At 32.2% G+C, this 20,641-nt stretch overlaps 9 protein-coding genes across 9 annotated transcripts, besides 2 other annotated features; 4 read left to right on the top strand and 5 right to left on the bottom strand.

Annotated features, from left to right (window-relative positions):
* Positions 1 to 448: part of a mobile genetic element that runs on past the window's edge.
* Positions 1 to 10,333: part of a mobile genetic element that runs on past the window's edge.
* On the top strand, positions 589 to 999 carry TVAGG3_0868190 (organellar and viral DNA polymerase type B; the record flags this gene model as incomplete). Its single annotated transcript, XM_051249941.1, has 1 exon — positions 589 to 999. The coding sequence occupies one exon, from the start codon at positions 589 to 591 to the stop codon at positions 997 to 999; it is 411 nt and encodes a 136-aa protein (XP_051085416.1).
* TVAGG3_0868200 (KilA, N-terminal/APSES-type HTH, DNA-binding family) lies at positions 1,649 to 2,428 on the top strand (the record flags this gene model as incomplete). Its single annotated transcript, XM_051249942.1, has 1 exon — positions 1,649 to 2,428. The coding sequence occupies one exon, from the start codon at positions 1,649 to 1,651 to the stop codon at positions 2,426 to 2,428; it is 780 nt and encodes a 259-aa protein (XP_051085417.1).
* Positions 2,868 to 3,563, bottom strand: TVAGG3_0868210 (protein of unknown function, DUF4106 family; the record flags this gene model as incomplete). Its single annotated transcript, XM_051249943.1, has 1 exon — positions 2,868 to 3,563. The coding sequence occupies one exon, from the start codon at positions 3,561 to 3,563 to the stop codon at positions 2,868 to 2,870; it is 696 nt and encodes a 231-aa protein (XP_051085418.1).
* TVAGG3_0868220 (uncharacterized protein) lies at positions 3,993 to 4,226 on the top strand (the record flags this gene model as incomplete). Its single annotated transcript, XM_051249944.1, has 1 exon — positions 3,993 to 4,226. A coding segment is annotated over one exon (234 nt), but the record flags the coding sequence as incomplete, so codon positions are not given.
* TVAGG3_0868230 (protein of unknown function, DUF4108 family) lies at positions 4,243 to 4,632 on the bottom strand (the record flags this gene model as incomplete). The annotated part of the gene is made up of 1 exon (XM_051249945.1): positions 4,243 to 4,632. The coding sequence occupies one exon, from the start codon at positions 4,630 to 4,632 to the stop codon at positions 4,243 to 4,245; it is 390 nt and encodes a 129-aa protein (XP_051085420.1).
* Positions 4,700 to 5,131, bottom strand: TVAGG3_0868240 (Poxvirus D5 protein-like family; the record flags this gene model as incomplete). Its single annotated transcript, XM_051249946.1, has 1 exon — positions 4,700 to 5,131. One exon carries the CDS (start codon positions 5,129 to 5,131, stop codon positions 4,700 to 4,702), a length of 432 nt encoding a protein of 143 aa, XP_051085421.1.
* A 1,948-nt stretch (positions 10,334 to 12,281) lies between the features above and the next one.
* Positions 12,282 to 12,612, bottom strand: TVAGG3_0868250 (protein of unknown function, DUF4106 family; the record flags this gene model as incomplete). The annotated part of the gene is made up of 1 exon (XM_051249947.1): positions 12,282 to 12,612. A coding segment is annotated over one exon (331 nt), but the record flags the coding sequence as incomplete, so codon positions are not given.
* An 867-nt stretch (positions 12,613 to 13,479) lies between these two features.
* TVAGG3_0868260 (surface antigen family) lies at positions 13,480 to 14,889 on the top strand (the record flags this gene model as incomplete). The annotated part of the gene is made up of 1 exon (XM_001330615.1): positions 13,480 to 14,889. One exon carries the CDS (start codon positions 13,480 to 13,482, stop codon positions 14,887 to 14,889), a length of 1,410 nt encoding a protein of 469 aa, XP_001330651.1.
* Positions 14,890 to 15,377: 488 nt separating this feature from the next.
* On the bottom strand, positions 15,378 to 20,555 carry TVAGG3_0868270 (A-type inclusion protein-related family; the record flags this gene model as incomplete). The annotated part of the gene is made up of 1 exon (XM_001330614.1): positions 15,567 to 20,555. One exon carries the CDS (start codon positions 20,553 to 20,555, stop codon positions 15,567 to 15,569), a length of 4,989 nt encoding a protein of 1,662 aa, XP_001330650.1.
* Between the last annotated feature and the right edge of the window lie 86 nt (positions 20,556 to 20,641).

The following is a 20,641-nucleotide window of genomic DNA, read 5'->3' on the forward strand; positions in this document are numbered from 1 at the left end:
GAATTCGCGAGCCTCGATTGACATATTATAAAACAAAATTGAAAAGAGAAGTTCAATCACGTTTATACCAAGTATTAAATTTTGTTCAGAATCAAGAAGCCAATTTGAATCCATTAAGATTTTTATTGGAAAATGCTGAAGAAAAACTTTCTCAAATAAATGAGAAGATACAAAATTCAATTACATATTTAAGATCGTTTGAAATTCCAAATGAATTGTTAGATACGTATATGTTAGAAATTAATGAATTTTGTTATAATTCTCCAGATTATATTTTAGAACATTTCGAAGAATTTTTAGAGGATTTCAAAGAAAAGAATAATTTAATAGACTAAAAAATTTATTATTTTTATTTATTGTGAATTTTAAATTGTCACTTTTTAAGTGTTACTCCCTATTGAAAGTGTCACTTTTTGGGTGTCACTTTTTCGGAAATTCTTATATACTCGTGATTTAAACGTAAGATACTCAAAGAAATACAACAAATATTCTTTGTCAGACATTCTAACACTATCTGGAAAGAAAACATCCCACGACTGGGTTAGAACTGCTTCTACTCAGAAAATTTTGACAAGAAATCCTGAGCTTATGATATCGGTAAGATTCTATGGAACTGCAGCATATCTCATCGACAAAAGTCTTATACCAATAGTTTTGTTATGGTTAGACCCAGTTGTTGGATATAACTTCATAACATATGGTTCATTCGATACGGAACGTTGCAGTGAAGGCTTACTTTACATCGTTCAGAAACCGAAGGACTTCAATACAAAGAGATATAAGATAGGAAGAACATATAATATAACTCAAAGATATGACAGTACAGTCAATAGAGTTAAGGTTGTGTTTGTTAACGATATGAGAGCTGCTGAAACAGAACTACTTGAAAAGTTTGAGAAAATGTATGGTGCTCCCACGAAAGGTAAAGAAACGTTTGAAGTAGATGAGATAGGTAAAGCTATAAAATTATTTGACGAAGTTGCTGAAAAATACATGTAAAGCGTTTATTTTTGGTCTTTTGTGAAAGTCAGGAAATAACGCTAATTTTTTATAAAATATTTTTTTTATTTTGTATGTAAGGACAGAAATGTCAACATCAGAGAACACAACAATTGCTATCGTTCATGAAGTCATAAGATTTTATAAATTGTATATTTGACGTAAATTTATTTCCATCTGGCTTCCCACCGCATAAGATATTCATACGTGTTTGTAAGACATTCACAAAACTTCTTTTCTATTGCATCTAATCTTGCGTTATTTTTTTCAATAACTTGTCTGTATTCTTCATCATCTCCAGCAGTGTTTGGGTCTTCACGTTTAAAATATTCATTGTTAACCAATTTTTTATCTACAAATTTTATTAGTGTTTGATTCACTTCGTTATGATAACGGTCATATTCTTTCAATACGTAAGTGAAGACAAAATGCGTCGTACCTTCAATCTTAAAGCTTAAAGAACTTTCAACACAGTTTTGAGGGTCTGTCAGTGCGTCAATGAGATAGTATTCGAAGTCAGTCAATAATTTTTTTAAAGTCATTTCATACAGGATAAAATTTAATGTTGTGAAGAAATAGTGTTTATCTCAGAAAAAATAACGCTAATTTTTTATAAAATATTTTTTTTATTTTGTATGTAAGGACAGATATGTCAACAACAGAGAACACAACAACTGCTATCGTTCATGAAGACATAAATGAAGAATATGAGTACATACAATATAACAAACAGTTACGTCTCATTCGTTCGGTCAAAGATGACATGTACCAAATGCAAAGTATTTTGACAGCATGTTTTGCACCAGATACTAAGAAACCACAAGACTGGTTTGAATTAAATAGCACTCATGAACTCCTCAGTGAGTTCGAACATGTAGAACTTAAAAAGATGTACCAAGACAGACAAAACTTACCATCACATCTAAAAGGTATATATGTTCATAAGTTCCTAGTTAGTTCAATAGCAATGTGGGCTTCACCTCGTTATGCAATCTACATACTTATGCTACTTGACGAACTTTGTACAAAGCAGAGAGAAGATATGATGAAAGAAGACAAAAACATACAGAAAAGAATACCACGTTCGGTACCAAAAGGAAAGGAAAAGAACTATAAGTATATGATTTATACTGAAGAGATGGAAAATGAAGAAGACAGAGATATGGTTATGTTGCATTTAGTCAGAAAAAACAACAAAAGCTTTTACGACCTTGCTAAGATTTACAAATCTGACAGAAATTGGTTCTATCGCGAAAACTTACCGATTTCAATGACACCAAATGAAGATGTGAAACAAATAGTTCAAGATACGTTACCTCAAACACACTATGATATTAAAGGTTGTACAATACTTACCTTCAAAGAAGATTTGCCGCTACTGAAAGAAAAAATAACAGAGTATTTTGACAACTTCAAACAAGTAGAGTAGATGAACCATTTATTTTTACGCTTGACTTCAGATGGCTCAGGTAGCTCTATAAGGTAAATTGTCTTGTCAAATCCTTCTGGCATTCCAAGTCCTTCCATCCGACATTCCGAGTCCTTCCATCCGACATTCCGAGTCCTTCCTTCCAACAGGAAAAAATTTTCCTTCCAACAGGAAAAATTTTTCCAGTTGTCCGTCCGTAAACCATTCAAATTTTCGAAAATTGAGAACTTTTTGGTCGAACTTCAGGAAAAATTTTTCCTTCCAACAGGAAAAAATTTTCCTTCCGACAGGAAGAACTCTTCCTTCCGACAGGAAAATATTTTCCTTCCGACAGGACACAAACGGATGACTGACGTACCACCAACCGAGTCCATTCCAAAGCCAGAAGAACCGACAGCCCCAGCACCACAACAGACTTACTAAGACTAACCATTTATTTTTACGCTTGACTTTTTACAATTTGAACTTTGTTTGCGTAGATATGAATTCTGAAAGAAGTATGAGGGTCTTGTATGACTTTGTACTTCTCCCATAGTTCATGTCTGTCAAACTTACCTGCCATGGACTCTTTCATAAGTTCCATGAAATCGTCTTCGGACAATCCGGGGAAAAGTACAATGTCAGTAAGTATTCTCTTTACATCCTTACTTAAACTCTTGGCTGTCTGTACACAAATGACAACTGAGATGTTAAAGTGTCTGAGCTTCTTAAGAATTCGACACATGTCTTGTTCTCTGTTCTTTAACAAAGGATGAGAGGCGAAATCATCTAAGATAAGAAGACATCTATGAGGGTAAGTCTTCCAATCGTAAGATTGCAATTTCTTCGAAATGTATTCTATCTCTTTCTGTTTGTTTCTGAAGTGTTTCTTCTCTAATATTCTCTGCATTTCCTCATTTGGGTCTTTAAACTTCGAATTTATATACTCATTTATAGCATTGTACTTCAAAACCCTTCTTTGGTACTTCTTTATCCAATCTAACAACTCAGAGTCTTTTATACATACTAACTTAGACTTCTTTATAATATCTTTGAACGAATTGACGGTTTGGTCAAATTGACCAGAAGTACTACAAATGACAACTAACTCATAGAATGGGTTCTTCTCATCTAGTTCTTGTTGTTGTGCAGCCATTTTAAGATAAGTGAAAGTCTTACCCGACCCAGGTGGTGCAATTAGACCTGTTATACCATTCTGAGCAAATAAGAACTTGTCATGTATGGGTTTTATCTGAGCATTTTCCAATTTCACCTTGTTCTTATTTAAAACATTCTCAAATTTTTTGTCAATGTCAGCAAACTTTTTTTCTAACATATTTTTAGAAAAATTAAAATTTTTATCTTTTAGAAAATGTCTAGCGATTTCGCTATCTATATTCGAGACAAGCTTTTCGACAGCAAAACATCTGTCGACCATAAAATCTTACATAGTGTAAACAAGAAAGGTGAATTTGTTCTAAAGTTCTGTTTCTGGGAATATGACAAGAACCATAAAACATTAAGCAGAGAAGTCTTAAAATTTGTCAATGACAGACTTGTTGACAGAGATGACGCCTCTTGGAGAGATGAAGTCCAACAAAACTTCTTAGAATGCAAAGAAGACACATGCACTGTTCTTGAAGATGAAATAGAAAACAGAATAGAAGAGCTATTAAAGGACAAAGAACTTTTACAAAAATATGGTTCTGAGAAGTTTGACATAACTCCACCAGAAAAGAAGAAGAGAGAAAAGAAAGAAAAGAAAGTAGAAGAAGAGAAGAAAGAACCAGTTCCAGAGAAGAAGAAATTTGACATGTAAAAATAAAATTTTATTTTTAGAACATTTCTGGGTCAATGTCAATGTTCTCTTCCTCTTTAGGAGCAAACACTGGCTTAGACTCTAAAATCTTTTTACCCAATTTACCTTGAACTTCTACAACTTTAGACTCATAATATTCATAGTCGTCTGCTTTCTTTGGTTCATAAGGTATAACAAGTTTGTATGCTTTACCTTCTTCGAGTTTTGAGAACCTTCTGTCAAAACTTTCTTTGACTGCTAACAAACCTTCTATGTCTAAGTCTTCAAATTTCGCACCATTTTTAGTCACAATAGCAAACTTAACTGGTTCGATGTTCCAAACTTTGCTGAATGAAGACTTTTCAAAATGGTAGAAGTAAACATTCAAATATGTGAATGGGTCTAGTTCTTCTTTAAGTCCTGACATGTACTTGTTTACTGAGATGAATTTTGCCATCTTTTTCTATCGGATAAAAAAAATATTTTTTTAAAATTTACTCAGAAAAATTTTTCTTTGTATATACACCATTCTGAACATCTAAAAGACTTTTGACATTTGCCAAGAATGTTCGTTTAGACGCTGTCATATAACCATACTCTTGACAATATTGTTTATACGAATCGTACAATGACCTTTCATCTAAACACTCAAAGTCAGTTTCATCTATGAACAGTTCATATACACTCTTGTTTGCTTCTAACAATGTTTGTCTCTCTTCGGTATGTGGAATTTGTCTTGGATTGAACTTAGAAATATCTAATGTCATAAAATATGAAAACAAGTGGTTGTAAAAGTCAGATGTCAAAGTTTCTGCTAAGTCGTCAAAATATTCTGTATCTTGCATATGAGCTTCTGACGTTCTGACAACTACATATCTTCTGTCAGAACTTTCTAACTTCATCGGAACAACATTGTTTGAAACCATAACGAAGTTTGCAACATTTTCACAAACTCTTTGGTCTTTATATTTTCTTTCAACAACTCCAACTTTGTCTGTTATAAGACTCTTCAAAGCATCTGAGTTCAAAACTTTTGTTGTATCTATACTTTGAAGTTCGTTACATACTATAAGTTTCATATTCTCTATTGAAGAGTTAAATTTACCGCAGATGTTTTCTAAGTTTGTCATATTAGGGTTCGAATAACCTTCTAACAGTTTGCACAAAATATCTGTAAAGAATGTGTTCTTACCAGTTCCTTGTTTTCCAATTATAATGAGAGCAGTTTCATTTTTAGCACTTGGATGTTGTAAGATGTTGCAAACCAACATAAGATATACTCATAGACTCTTTCGTTTCCATTGCATATAATTTCTTTGACATGGTCTAACCAAGCTTCTATAACATTTTCTTTCCATTCTACTTGTTCGTATTTATATCCAGTGAAGATAGAATAGAAGTTTGGAGAAGGTGTATAGAACTTATACCACGAACTGAAAAATCTTCTAACTTTGACAATAAGATATCCCAAGCATCTAACATCTTCATGCCAACTTGTACAACTTTTATTTTCTTAAGTTTCTGTTTACATTCTTGTTCTGAAACTATTGTTGCTCTTGGTTTGTTAAAGACAACATCCCATTCTTTCATAACATAACATTCTGGGGCAGAGTCGACATAAATGACTAAACGTTTCAAATTCTCGACTGCTTTGTTATAGTCTCGAAATGGACACATATTTCTGAATGTTTGGAAGTCATAAAAATCTGAAACATCTATTCTGTACATTTTTATAAAAATAAAAAAAATATTTTTTTTTTATTCTTGACTTTGTTCTTTGAGCTATTTGTTGTTGAAGTTGTTCTTGTAATACAATACTTTCACCAGTTGCATCTTCCAATTCGAAACTTTCTGCCGTCATTGACAAATACATAGGACATAAAAGTTTTACAGGAACAAAGTTTGCGTCAACTAAGGTTAAGTTTATGTTTGCTAAAGTGTTTGAGTTTACTAAAGCTGAAAACTCTGCATTCGAATGAACAATAGGCAAACCAGCAGAGAAAGTGTTGTTTTACGCATAAGTATCTTTTGGTCATAGTAGTTTCTGTCGACATTCGAATAACACTTTGAACCTAAGTTTGAAACAATATATAAAATAGGTGTGCTTAAAGTCAATGGAACAGACATTCCTTGTATGACACCTTTTCCTGTTTTATAGGAAACTGTTGGTAGTAAAAACCAGATATAAGTTTTGTATTATAGCTCATATTGTTTATAGTAAACTCAGTCGGACATCCAAACATAATGAAACCTGCTCTAGTTGCAGCACATGTTACACTCGTCCTTAAAGTATTAAATAAGTCAACAAAACCTGTTTGGTGGTATATCTGAGTAAGTATCTTCAAAGGAGTATTTTTTACCATTCACAACAATAAAATCTTCTGGTGTCAAAAGAGCAAACAGGCTTTAGTCGTCATCGTGTTTAAGGTTAGTTTACAATATCGTCCTTGAGGACTTTGTAAGTTTGTTGTTATAGAATTATATGACTCAGGGTTTTTAGTCGTAATAGTATAAACCATTGTGTCTTCTGCCATTTACTTAGCAAATAAATTTTAATGAAATGTTGTGGTCGTCAAATATTTTTATGACGTCTGGGAAACTATACTTTAAGTTCAACGTTTCACCTCCTTTCATAACGTATATCTTGTCAATGACATTATATGAAACACCACAGCAACTAATGTCGGGTTCTATTTCTTTGATGTTTATATCGTCTGCCTCTGTCAAAAGTTTCAATAGTTCTTTCAAAACTTCATGAGGTGCAATGACATATGAGTTCACTTTTACAGGGTTGTGTTCGACCAAGTTTAACATTATACCTAAAGCTTGACAAATCTTCTCCTGAGTTTGAAGTTTGTCTTTCAGTTGTTGGTAGTCGTTTTCGAATATCTGCAACAGAACTTAAGTCTCTGCTAACTTCAGGGTATGTTGGTTGTTCTTTTAACAGGAACAATTGTTATACCATCTTGGTCTTCGTATGGTTTCCCCACTTCAACATCTCTGTCTTTGACATTGACAATAACACTTTGACTGTTTGTTTGAGTTGGTGAATTTAACTTCACATCTGCCACCGCCATTAAACCTTTTGAAACACTTACGCTTCTATTTTTCGGAAATGACATTTTACTTCGAATAAAAATATGGACGTATTCGGATATCTCTTTGAATTGAAGCAAAACAAAGTTTACACACACAAACAATACAAATACATTGACAGAATAGTTCTTTACACAAACAATGGAAAATGTTATAGAATAGCAGTCTTTGCTGAACCAAAATATTTTCATAAAGCAAAGAAAGTTGGTATAACTGAAATGGTGAAAGTTCTTGAAGCAGACAAAAATATAACAACAAAACTTACAGATATTTCTAAAGGTAAGTTTATAATACAATTTTTATGTCAAAACTGGTGTCATAACTATTTACGATGGTGAGAAGTCAGTTCAAGAACAACTTACTGACCTGCTGCCAAAATCTGCTCGATGGAAGCTGTCGTTATGCCAATCTGAGGAGCCCCAGCAGGTTTCATCGAACGAATCTTCAAAAGAGCATCTTCCGTGAAAAGTGCTATTGGTTGTAAACTTCTTTGCTTCAGTTCATCTGGACCGTCTCTGTCACCAGTATATTGTATTGAACTGTACCAACAGTTGAAATACCACCCATAAAGTCTTCTGAGTCACAAATGGAATGCCAAGCCAAAAGTTTGAACGGTCTCCATTTGTATATTGAGTTTTTTGACTTCCTGTATGGGTCCATACTTTCACATATGGCATAATAGAACTTGCATTTCAGGGTTAATGGTTGTTTGTGAAGTTGTTGTTAAAGTTCATAGCATCTAATGTCAAGTTGTATGACCTCATATCTTCAACTGTAGAATATTCTTCTCTTGGATAATATTTGCCATCTATGTTTATATGATATTTAATACCGGGGTTGTAGAAACAAGAATAGTCATTTATAGTTCGTCTGAACAGTACAACATAGTATCTGCGTGTTTCATTGCAGTTGTTTAAAGCAATATCTGTTCTTGCACCTGCGGTTCCTGGATTTTGGTTTCCAACTTCACCTGCAAAGTCTTTGACAGATATTTGGTGTATAGGGAACATAAGTGGAACTGCAATATATTTGGCAGCTAAAAGCATTTGAAATATCTGGTCCAACATATAGACTGCAAGTCTGCTTTCTATTCTCTTGCATTCAAACTGTTCGCATGTAAACCTACTGGTCCCAAGCAGTTCCAGCAGCATTGAAATAATACTTTACTTCAGTGTTGAGTTTTGAGAAACCAAAGTCTAAGTCAACTTTGTCTTTGCAAAATTCGGCGAATGACGTTTGATTTGCTCCCTTTACGTCTGTAAGAGTGAATGGGTCTTGCGTTGGTGCAATGACTAAGTTATTTTTGCTTGGAGTAAGTTCGATAGAAATTTTTCCTGCCCAGTTTGGCAAGTATCTTAAAAACCTGAAGATGAGGAAAGATGACAAAGGAACTCTAAGTTTCAGTTTTACTTTAGTGGCAGCATTTCCATCTGAACCAGAAAGGTTAACATAAACTCCTGGAACGTTAGGGTCAAGTCTTCTTATTTTCTCAATAGTTGCATACTGGTCTGTTTGTTCTCTAGCTTGTGGTTGTACTGAGTTTCTCAAAGCGAACCATTCATAGTTTGCCCATGTTACTGTTTGAACTAAGTCAGAGTTAGAATATATCTTATATCCCATGAAAACTTCTGGAGCATATTGGTATCCGACATAGAAAATTCCATTGCAACCTTCTTGTCAGACAACTTGGCAGAAGGTTTTATTTCAATGTCTTGTTCCACGTATAAGAATGAGTTGTCAATAAAATTATATTGAAACCTGTCGCAAGCAATATCTACTGTGTTGAAGAACCTTCCCAAACTCACCTACGTTTCCATAAGAAACAGCAGTTGTATATTCGTAAGTTCCAGGAACTATTTCTGACCTTCTAATGGCATTGTCGCATTCGTTATACCATTCGGAAACATTTCCGTTCATGGCATCCAAAACTGTTGGCGTTATATTCTGAGCGGCGACATTTCATATGGGTAAAAATATAGAATAGTTGGATTTATGTGTCATAATAGAACCCACGTGGACCAAGCTTTACTTTCTTCCTGACTGAGTTTTTAACTCTTCTTTTTCCTTCATTGCCACTACTTTCACTAGATGAAGTTACTTCTTCACTACTTTCACTTTGTTCTACTCTTCTCTTCTTCTTTGGTGTCGCTTTTGGTAACTTGCCCTCTGCTTTAAGTTGTAGCATCTTTGCCTCATGTTCACCTAGTATGTTGTAAATTTCCCATGTCCTTTTTGCCTTTGGGCTCTGGTCGCCCATCTCAGGTATCCTATATCCTAGAAAGAGTTTGTCATAGTTTGTATTTGAGTCTTCGCGTATTGTTTGCATGACTCTTTCTGAGTTTCCGGTTCAAGCTCTTCAAAAGAGCTTGTCCATATGGAATAAGCTTGTTTTCCAAATATATGTTCTTGTAGCCATTCTGGTTTTCTTTCCATGTTACCAACAATATCTTTTGTGAATGGGAAAGCTTTTACCCAACGTTTCAGTCTTGCGTCATTTATTTCTGTAGTTGGTTTTATTTTGTCAAGGAACATGTTTTTCAATACTAACATTTCATTTGGTACTGTCCATTTGAGTTTTCTTAAATATTCATCCCTTCTCGGTTCATTGTCTGCAAAGTAAGTTTTTATGACATTTTGTAAACTTTCGTTTGCAAGGTCATGTACAATAGGTTCTCTCCTTCTCTATCCCTAACTTTCTTTCTAAACTCTTCACCAAATATACCATCTCTATGGTTCTGTGTAGTTCTTTGATAAATGTTCTAGAACGTCAGGTGTTATATTTCCATCAGCCATGTTCATTTCATACTGGTCCAAAATATCTGCATGTTTCATATCTTTCAATGGCATTAAAGCCGCGCTGAAATACCAGCTAAATCTGGTTCACCATTGACTTCCATTGCGTCTACAACTTCTTGGAATTGTGGTTGTAAGTTTATGAACCACCTATCCGGGTTAGCTTTATGACCCCATCTCATTGTAGTTCCATAGTCTGCAGAAACAAAAGTAGGTTTGTTTCCATATTGGCTAGGTTCTGAATGAACTTTAAACAATGTTTCATTTCTATATGTTTTTGTTGAAATTTAACCTTTTATTTTCACCGAGTTCATTCCAAAGATTGAACGTTATATGCTCGTAAGTAAAAAGGGTTGTTGTATTTGTGTACATTTCTTTCAGTACTTCCATTCTATGCTGAATTATTTTCATCTGGTGTTGGAGTCTTTTGTATGTCGGCAAACATTTTCGATTCTTCTTCTACATGTCAGCCGAATTTTTCTGTAGACTCTTGAAAGATTCCATATTCACCTCATACTCTTGTTGAGGGTTAAGATTTTTCGGCTGTTCCAAATCTTCATCTGGTTCTGTGAAGTTAGTTTCCAAAGGAGGGACTTGTTCGTTTCCTTCAGGCTCTTCTAGCTGTTTTTGCTGAACTATTTTTCATGTCTGGTTGTATCTGAACTTCTTCCTGTGGAGTTTCTTGTACCTATCTGCTGGCATTTCATATATTCCGAGACCGTTTTTAAAAAGTTCTATCTAGTCATCGGACTCATAAGCCTTTCTTCTTTCGTTCCGTCTTTATTTTTTACGCGTTTCATGAAGAGAGTTGAATTGTCATTTAGCTCTGACACCAAATATCTCGGAGTAAATTCAGTCATGTCATTTGGATGATATGCTATTAAATCATATCCCTTAGCGAGCTTGTATTTTCCAGGTTTGAAATTATATCCCGTTTGGTGCTGAGCCATAAAGCTAAATAGGTTCGGGTCAGTATTTCCTTCCTTGAACTTTCTAATAGCTTCTTTATATCTGTCACTAAAGTCAAGAGTATCTGGGTAACCATAGTCTTCTTTAAGCATTTTTAAGAAATCTTGGTTTCCTTGTTCTCTACTTCTTTTATGTCCTTGCTCTGTTTGTGGTTGTTGTTGTGCAGGGTTTTGAACTGTTGGTTGCTGTGCTGGTTGTGGAGGTGGTTGTTGTGCTGGTTGTTGTTGTTGTGCTGGATTTTGAACTGTTGGTTGTTGTGTTGGTTTTGGTGCATGCTTGTGTCTGTGTCCATGTGACGATGTAAATGTTTTAGGTAGTCCTGGTGCAGGTACTTCTCTTGGAGGGTTTGGTGGTATATAGGTTCCACTAGCTAGTATATAAGTTCCACCAGCTGGCACATATGTTCCATCTGCAGCATAGTGTCCTACCTGACTTTTCGTTTTTAAGAAAGCATTTACTAGGTCTGTTTTGGTCTGTTGTAACTCTTTTTCTTGACTTTCCACAACAGTTGCTCTAACGGCGTCATAGGCACTTTGAACTGCCTGTCTCGTTGCTGCATCTGTTATTTTCGTCATATTTTGTGCTACTTCTCTTAACTCTTTGTCGAAACCTTCAGACTTCAGTTTCTTTCCAGATGAGAAGTCGTTCACTTTTTTCACCTTACTATGAAGAGCTTCGAAGGCGTTCTTAAAGTCAGCATTCATTAAAGCTTCATTTGAACTGTCTTCGTCCGCTTGTATTTTTGTCCTTATTGACCCTATAAGTTGGGCTGCTTTAGCGTTGGCTTGGGCATCTAACCAGTCATTGTTAGCTTTTATATATTCTGCGCTTTTCATTGCCTTTTGCATGGCTGCGTCGTTATTTTTACTTTCTTGTGCTAAGTTTTCATACTGTACGGTTTGGTTTTGCAACTGTAAAGTTTTTCTGCCTTTACATTTGCTTCAACTTCTTTTTTATACTCATCGCTATCCATATATGTCTTCAGGGCTTTTTGTTTTATCTCTTCATCTTTCAGTACTTTATATTGAGTAGTATGGTTTTTCAAATTTACAACATCTTGTTCCATTTTTGCTACTTCTGCTGCTTTTTCTGACACTTTTTTCGCATATTCTCTGTACTTAGTTCTTTCAGTTGTTTTCTTCTTTCTTCTTTTCTCTACGTTTAACTCATTGAGTTTCTTTGTGTGTCTGTCATATTCTAGTTTCTTTTCGTTTTCACTTATTTGCTTCTGTATGTCTATGTTTGACTTTTTGACATCTGATATTTGATTTTTGAGTGAACTCAAATTCATTTGACTTTGAGGGTTATAGGCTGTTCCGTCTGCAGCTCCACCATAGCCTGCCATTTTCGCTAAAAGTGCCGCTCTTAAACCTCCACTCTGTGCACCAAAAACTCGGTTTAAAAGCATAGGGTTGCTTGACATTTGTTGCAACATAGTGGGGTCATTCAGCATTTGTTGTTGCAACTGTTGTTGTGGTGTCAGTTTTACTATTGGATGTTTCAATGCTCTCTTCCTCTTACGTATATTCTTACGTAGCTTACGTGGCATTTTAAGTGAAGTTAAAAATGGTTTTTGACAGATGTTTATATGACACTTTTTGTTCAGCTCAAAAAACTACTCGGTCAAAGTGTTGTCAGTTTTGTAAAATAACGGTCCTATCTCATTCTATAAGGGGGAAAGTCTTCTCAAAGTATACTTCCTTGGAACGCCTGTAACTTTTCCTGTAGCGACGATAGACCCTTACTTGTCCGGACAAAGTTATACTATTTTGAGTGCTCTACAAAAAAAGTCAACGGCTGGCTCGTCCTCAAAAATTTTTTATGGGCTAGAGGGCACGAAGTGCCTGGAGGCCCATCCCAAGAAAAAAAAACTTCAGGGCTAGAGGGCGCAACGCGCCTGGAGGCCCCACTACCTTTTTTTTTTTTTTTTTTTTTTTTTTTTGAATTATGCAAAATATGACTAAATAATTATAAATTTCGAGTTAAATTTTAATTTTGATAAATAATTTAAATTTCAAAATATCAAGTTCAGTTCGACTATGTATGTAGTAATTCCTCAATAAAGTGCCAAAACCCTATTAAAATATATGAACATTTTCAACATTTTAATGTTTTTATTTAAAAATTTGTTGGAATATGAGCTTCAAACAATTATTATGTAAATAAAAATAATTAAATATATGTATTTATTCGTATTACAACCGTAGTAAGTCGATTCTTCCTTTCTTCTACTGAGTTTTGAATTTGATTTCGAATTGTAAAGAGATTCAAAGGGAAAATACTAGCGGATAAAAACTACCTCCATGAAAGGGTCATAATGGAGTCAAGTTGTATTTTTTGATATTTTTTGCTTTTCGAGCCTAAATAGGTAGCCAAGATAATGCCTAAAAATAAGGTTCTAAATTCTGAAGTTTACATGATCCTCTCGTGTGCACCCTTAACAATTCCAATTATCGGAACTGAATGCTTTAGAGGATGCATTAATTTCGAGAAATTTGTAGCAACCAGAATAAATATAATACTGGATTCTTGTTTTTCCGGCTGTTATAATCTTGAAAGCTTTGAAGCAAACGGAATTTCAAGAATCGGAAATGGAGCATTTTTGAATTGTTATAAACTAATATCCATAAATGCATCAAATATTTATCAATTGGGAAATTCTGTATTTTCAAATTGTTTCGCATTAAAATCATTCAATTCAATTATTAATACAACATTATCATATAATACATTTAGTTCGTGTTCTTCTCTTGTAAGATTTTCTGCAATATCGGTCCCAGAGATTAGTAATGAGTGCTTTAAAAATTGTAAAAATCTAGTATCTGTTTTATGCCAAAATATAACATTATTAGGAAATTCGGCGTTTTATGGTTGTCTTCGTTTGGCTGATATTGATACATTCAATGTTAAAATATTAGGAAATTTGCCGTTCGAAAGATGCTTATCTTTGAAGAACTTCAATTCATCATTCATCACAGAAATACCACAAAATTTGTTCAAAGATTGCGTTGGTATGATCGAAGTTAATTCATCTTGTGTTACAAATATCGGATCAAATGCATTCAAAGGATGCACATCTCTCAAGTCGATCAATCTTCCTATGCTGACATCTATCTCGGATTCATCATTTTCAGGATGCACATCACTCATCACATTCACATCGACAACATTGATTGAAATAGGTCCTAATGCATTCGATAACTGCCATCACATGGAGACATTCAATGTTCCATCATGGACGATGAACATCATATATGATGGAACATTCCGCAACTGTTACAATCTCATCCACATCCCAGATACATCTTCAGTCAACACAGTTGGGAAAGAATCATTCATGAATTGTCGCAGTTTAGAATCATTCAACACGAACAACTTAGTTACAGTTCAAGATCGAACATTCAAAGGATGCACAAATCTCAAGATAAGCAACACAAACATCATCAAGACAATCGGCTATGAATCATTCATGCTATGTTCATCAATCACAACATTCAACTTCCATTCATGCACAAATCTTGGTGAATCATCATTCGAATCATGCAACATCAGCGGAACATTAACAATGAACAACACATTCTCATCTATTCCACACAATTCATTCAGAAACAACAAGATATCAGAGCTTTATCTTCGAAGGTGTCATATCGAGAATGGAGCATTTTCTGATAACAATGAACTGAAAACATTATTTTTAGACACAATTTCATTGCGTGATCGCGCATTTTTCAATTCAACAAACATCAAATCAATTTATCTCAATGGTGTTAACTTCTTTTATGAAAATTCATTAGATTTGATTCATGCATGTGTAAATTATAATTGAATAAATGATTATTCACATGATACAACAATCAGAATCATTCAACGAGTCACTATCACTATCTTCGTTACAGAACAATATGTTTATAAGACATTTTATAATCTTAACATCACACGACTCGAGAGTACATCTATTTGTCCAATTTTCATTCCATACTTATTCCACTGCTCGAAGGGCAACTCACCATATCATTATTTCTATCAGGCTATTCCCATGGCAAGTTTATTACTTAGTCTTACTTAGTAAACACGCCATTTTTTTTGATCAATAAACAATATACAAAAATACAAAAGATTTTATTAAATTCAAGCTAACACATTTAATTCAGGCACTTATAAATCTGATATAAATACAAAATGAAGTCGAAGGAGAACACGTATAAGTTAAGGGTGTCCTATAGACGATATCTTAACTCTCAAGAAATTATGATTTTAAAATTTTAAAGAAATTCTTTGCTCTTTGGTCGTAGTAAAGCTCTTTTCAAATTGGGAGTTTTTTTTAATTGATTATTATACAGTGAAAGGAAATGTAAAAAAAAGTTAAGGGTTTACATAAATCTGTTTAACTTCAATTCACATTAATAACAATTGGGGCTGAGTCATCAAAAATTAACATTATAATAATACTTTTAATAATATACATAAATTTTTATTATTCTACATAATAAAGATAAAAAAAATTTATAAGTTAAAATATGAAAGCAAAGGAATTGAGTGATTAACATCCCATGCGTATTCAGCATCAGATATTTGAGCTTGAGAACATCCAGAAACACTCAAAACTGCTTTAATCATCTTCCTTTGTGTTGAAGTATTTTGATGGAAGAACTGAATCAAAGCAGACTGCAAATACTGCATTCTCATCATGCAGTCATTCATCTTCTCTTTTTCTTTGATATCATTTGCATTGATTTGTTTTGGTTTTTCTACTTGTTTGACTTTCATTTCTTCGTATTCTTTCTGTGATTCCAGAATAGATTTGGATTGTTCCAGTTGTTTATTTATCTTCCCAAGTTCTTTCTTTTCTGTGTTCAAATTATTTATTGTTATTTCTTTTTGTTCATTTTCTTTAATAAGATGAAGATTTTTCGCATTCAAAGAATCAACATCGTGTTTGTATTTCTCAAGTAATAATGATAATTCTTCATTATTTCTTTTTGTTTCTTCGTTTTCGTTCTGCAATAATTCAATCATTTCGTCTTTATTTGCATCAGAATTATTCAAATTCGTTTCAAGATCTTTTTGTTTTTCGATTTCAATTTGTTTTTTAGTCAATTCTTCATTGATTTTCTCATTTTCTTTTTGCTTTTGTGACAAAGAAATTGATAATTCTTCATTTTCTTTCTGCAATTTCTTTAGTAATTCATTCAGATTCGATTTATCAACTAATGATTTCTTCATTTCTTCCATTTTTTGATTTAATTTCTCATTTTCTTTCTTTAAATCATCATTTTCTTTGTTGATTTCTTGATTTCCATTCAAACTTCTCTTTAAATCTTCATTTTCTTGTTTTAATTGAGAAATTTCATTTGAAATCTGTTTCATTTCTTCTATTTGCTTCTTTAATTTCTCATTTTCTATTTGAATTTGAGAAATTTCATTATTTAGTTTCTCATTTTCTTTTTGTAATTTAGGAATTAAATTTTGTTTCATTTCTTTGTTTTCTTTCTTTATAGAATCATTTTCTTTGTTGATTTCGTTCATTTCTTCAATGATTTCTTCATTTCCATTCAAACTTCTCTTTAAATCTTCATTTTCTCTCTTTAAATTGGAAATTTCGTTCAATTTCTTCTTCATTTCTTGATTTATTTCATTTAGTTTCTGTTTGTTTTCTTCATTTTCTTTCTTCAACAGAGAATTTTCTTCAATTTCCTGTTTGAAGTTCAATTCGTTTTCATTTAGTTTCTTTTTGTTTTCTTCGTTTTCTTTGATAGATTTAGAAAGTCTTTCATTTAATTCCTTATTTTCTTTCATTAAATCAGAAATGTTTTGTTTCATTTCTTCATTTTCTTTCTTTAAAATAGATAATTTCTTCTTGGTTTCTTCACCAAGATCATTTAATCTCTGTTTGTTTTCTTCACTTTCTTTCATGAAACTGTTAAATTCGTTTAATTTCTGCTTCAAATTATCATTTTCTTTCTTTAAAACAGAGAGTTTTTCTTCATTTTCTTTCTTAGAATTAGAGAATTTTTCATTAAAATCAACAATTTTCTGTTTCATTTCTTCATTAATTTCATTTAATTTCTGCTTCAACTCTTCATTTTCTTTCTTTAAAACAGAAATTTCATTCAATTTCTTCTTAGTTTCTTCGCCAAGATTATATATTTTCTGTTTGTTTTCTTCATTTTCTTTCTTGAAACTGTTAAATTCTTCAATTCTCTGCTTTAACTCTTCATTTTCTTTCTCCAAAACAGATAATTTTTCTTCATTTTCTTTCTTTAAAAGAGAAATTTCAGATGATTTTTCTTCATTTTCTTTTGTAAATTTAGAAAGTTTTTGTTGGATTTCTTCAATTTCTTTTTGTTTTTCTGTGATTTCTTGTTTAATTCGTTCGTTTTCTTTCTTTAGAGAAGAGATTTCTTCGTCATCTCCAAAAGTAACAGTAGACCATTCATCTTTTTTGTTTTGAGAAATTTCTTTGTTTAGTTTGTTTATTTCTTCATCTTTCTTTTGCAAATCAATTCTCATCTTCTTTATTTTGTTTTCTCTCTTTTCTATTTCATTCTTCTTTTCTTTTTCCACAATTCCAATCTTTTCCAAATGATTTTTGTTGATTTTTTCGATTTCCAATTTCAAGTTCTTTATTTCTTCGTCTTTTTCTTTTGAATCATCATCAGAATCAGCTCCCCACAAATCTTGGTATCCTTTCTTTACTTCTTCCTCGAGTTCTTTGATTTTCTCGTTTTGTTTCGTGATTTTTTCTTTCAAATCTCGAATTTCTTTTTCAGAAGAATTAGATTCCAAGTTTTGTGTCGAATTTTCATTCAACTGGTTTTCTAATTCGGATTTTTCTTTCAAAAGTGAAGTAATCTTTAATTGGTTGTCAGAATTTTGTTTCTGAAGTGAAGTGAACTGATTTTGTAAGTCAGAATTTTCTTTTTGAAGTTTTTGGTTCTTTTCTGAAGAAATCTTCATTTCTTTTTCTAATTTCTCCAGATTTTGACTCAAAACATCTAATTTTTGTTGAAGATTTGATGATTTTTCATTCGAAATTTTGAAGTCACTTTCTATTTCTGTCACTTTTTGTTTCAATTTATCATTTTCAGAATTTTTTACAGATTTTTCATTTTCTGATTCAGAAAGTTTTTGTTTCAAATCATTGAGTGTTTTGTTGTTTTCTTCAACTTGTTTTTGAAGAATTTCATTTTCTTTTTCTAATTTTTCTTTGATTTCTTCATTTTCTGTTTCATTCCAAGCATTTTCTTGAAGATTTTCAACTTCTTTCTTCAAATCTTCATTTTCTTTCTTTAATTCTTCATTTAATTTCTCTTTTTCTTTAACTTCACTTTCTAATTCTGTCACTTTTTGTTTAAGAATTTCATTTTCATCGACATCAGAATTTTCTTGGTTTTCTTCGATTTGTTTCTCTAGATCTTGGTTGATTTTCTCACTTTCTTTTTGTAGATTATCAACTTGTTCAAGTAATTTCTTCAAATCTTCATTAGATTTCTCTGTATCTTTGTATTTTTGTTCCAATTCCTTTAGTTTTTGTTTCAACTCATCACTTTCTTCAGTGTATGATTCATTCCACGTGCTTTCCTGGAGTTCGTCCATTTCTTTCTTTAATTCTTCATTTTCTTTTTTGAGATTATTGATTTCTTGTTTTAATTTCTCTGTTTCTTGATTATCTTCATCATCTTTCCAAACATTTTCTGTCAAATCATCAATTTCTTTCTTCAATTCTTCATTTTCTTTCTTTAGTTTATTATTTTCTTCTTTTAATTTGTCAGAATTTTTCACTTCACTTTCTAATTCTGTCACTTTTTGTTTAAGATCATTTTCATTTTCATTCCAAAGATTTTCTTCATTTGTTTCTATTTGTTTTTGAAGTTCTTTGATATTTTGTTTTAATTTTTCATTTTCTTTCTTTAAATTAGAAATTTCTTCTTGATTGTCTTCATTTTCGTTTTCATTCCAAAGATTTTCTTGAAGTTCTTCATTTTCTTTCTTTAATTCACTGATTTCTTGTTTGAGTTTATTTATTTCATCATCATTAGATTTCTCTTCATTAATTTTCTTCAAATTTTCATTTTCTTTTTGTAATTTCTCCAAATTTTGTTTAATTTCTTCAATTTCATCATTATTTCCATCATTCCAAGCATTTTCTTCATTTTCTTCAACTTGCTTTTGGAGATTTTCATTTTCTTTTTTGAGATTATTGATTTCTTGTTTTAATTTGTCCAAATTTTGTTTTATTTCATCATTTCCATCATCATTCCAAGCATTTGATTCTAATTCATCAATTGTTTCTTGCATTTCTTTGACTTTTGTCTGCAAATTTTGATTTTCTTTCTTAATTTTCTCAATTTCAAAATTATTTTCAGATTTTTCGAGTTCCTGCAACAAACTTTCATTGTCTGACTCCTTTTCTTTGATTATATCTTTCAGTTTCTCTATTTGCAGCTGTAAATTTCCGATTTCTTTGTTTTGATTTTTAAGATTTTCAATTTCTTTCTTCAAATTCTCATTTTCTTGTTTGATTTCATCTGTATCATCGATGTCACCCCATGCATTGTCATTTTCTTGGAGTTCTTCTATTTGTTTCTTCAAATTTTGGATTTCATTTTGATATTTCTTTTCATTTTCAGCGAAATCAGAGGAATCATCAATGTTTTTACTCAGTTTCTCTATTTGTTCTCTCTGTTCTTTGATTAATGAATTCATATCATTGTAATTTTGTAATTGTTTGTCTTTTTCGGCCAATTTCGACTTTAGAGCATCATTTTCTTTGGAAATTTCTTGTGAAGCTGATATTTGCTTCTGTAACAACTCAATTGTCTTTGTTGCAGTTTCATATTTCATTTTGTATGCGCCTTCGTTTTGTTCTTTAAGTTCTTGTATTTCTGCGTCCTTTTCTTCGAGTTCTGCTTGGTCGTTCATCAATTCGTCGTTTAGTTGGTCGTTTTCTGCACGAAGTTCTTTGATAATTATTTCAAGGTTAGAAAATTCTTTTGTTTTTTGAGTCATTTCGGCCAATTGGCTCCTTAATGTATCAAGTTCTGCATTATTAGATGCCGGCGATACTTGCGGTTGGTTTTTAGTGAGTTTTTGAATTTGAGATTTAAGATTTTGAATTTCTATGTCTTTTTCGCTTTCATTTGGATCATCATTCCATAATTCATTGTTAAGAGACTCTATTTCTTGCTGTTGTTCTGCAATTTTCTTCTGTAAACTTGCAATTAAATCCGAATTTTGGTTTCTTGCATTTGATTGAGAAATTAAAGATAACCTTGATATTTCTGCATTCTTTTGGCTAACACTTTCTTGAAGTGCAGATATCAATGCCTTAGAATCTTCAAGTTGTTGTTCAAGTTCTTCTATTTTTGAACTATTATCAACTGAAGGAGCATTCATTTGAGAAAGCATCTTCTCTAAATCCCTTATTCTTGCGGTTTTCTGCTTTAGCAGCACCTTCATTTTTTGGGGATCCATATTCTTTTCATCACTCATTAGATTTTGAAATTTTAAGTTAATATTTTAAATCTAGAATAAGGAACAATGATTTCGGTAATTTTGTAAATAGATTTTTTTATTTT

Source organism: Trichomonas vaginalis, chromosome VI (genome assembly GCF_026262505.1).
Source record: "Trichomonas vaginalis G3 chromosome VI, whole genome shotgun sequence".
NCBI lineage: Eukaryota > Parabasalia > Trichomonadida > Trichomonadidae > Trichomonas > Trichomonas vaginalis.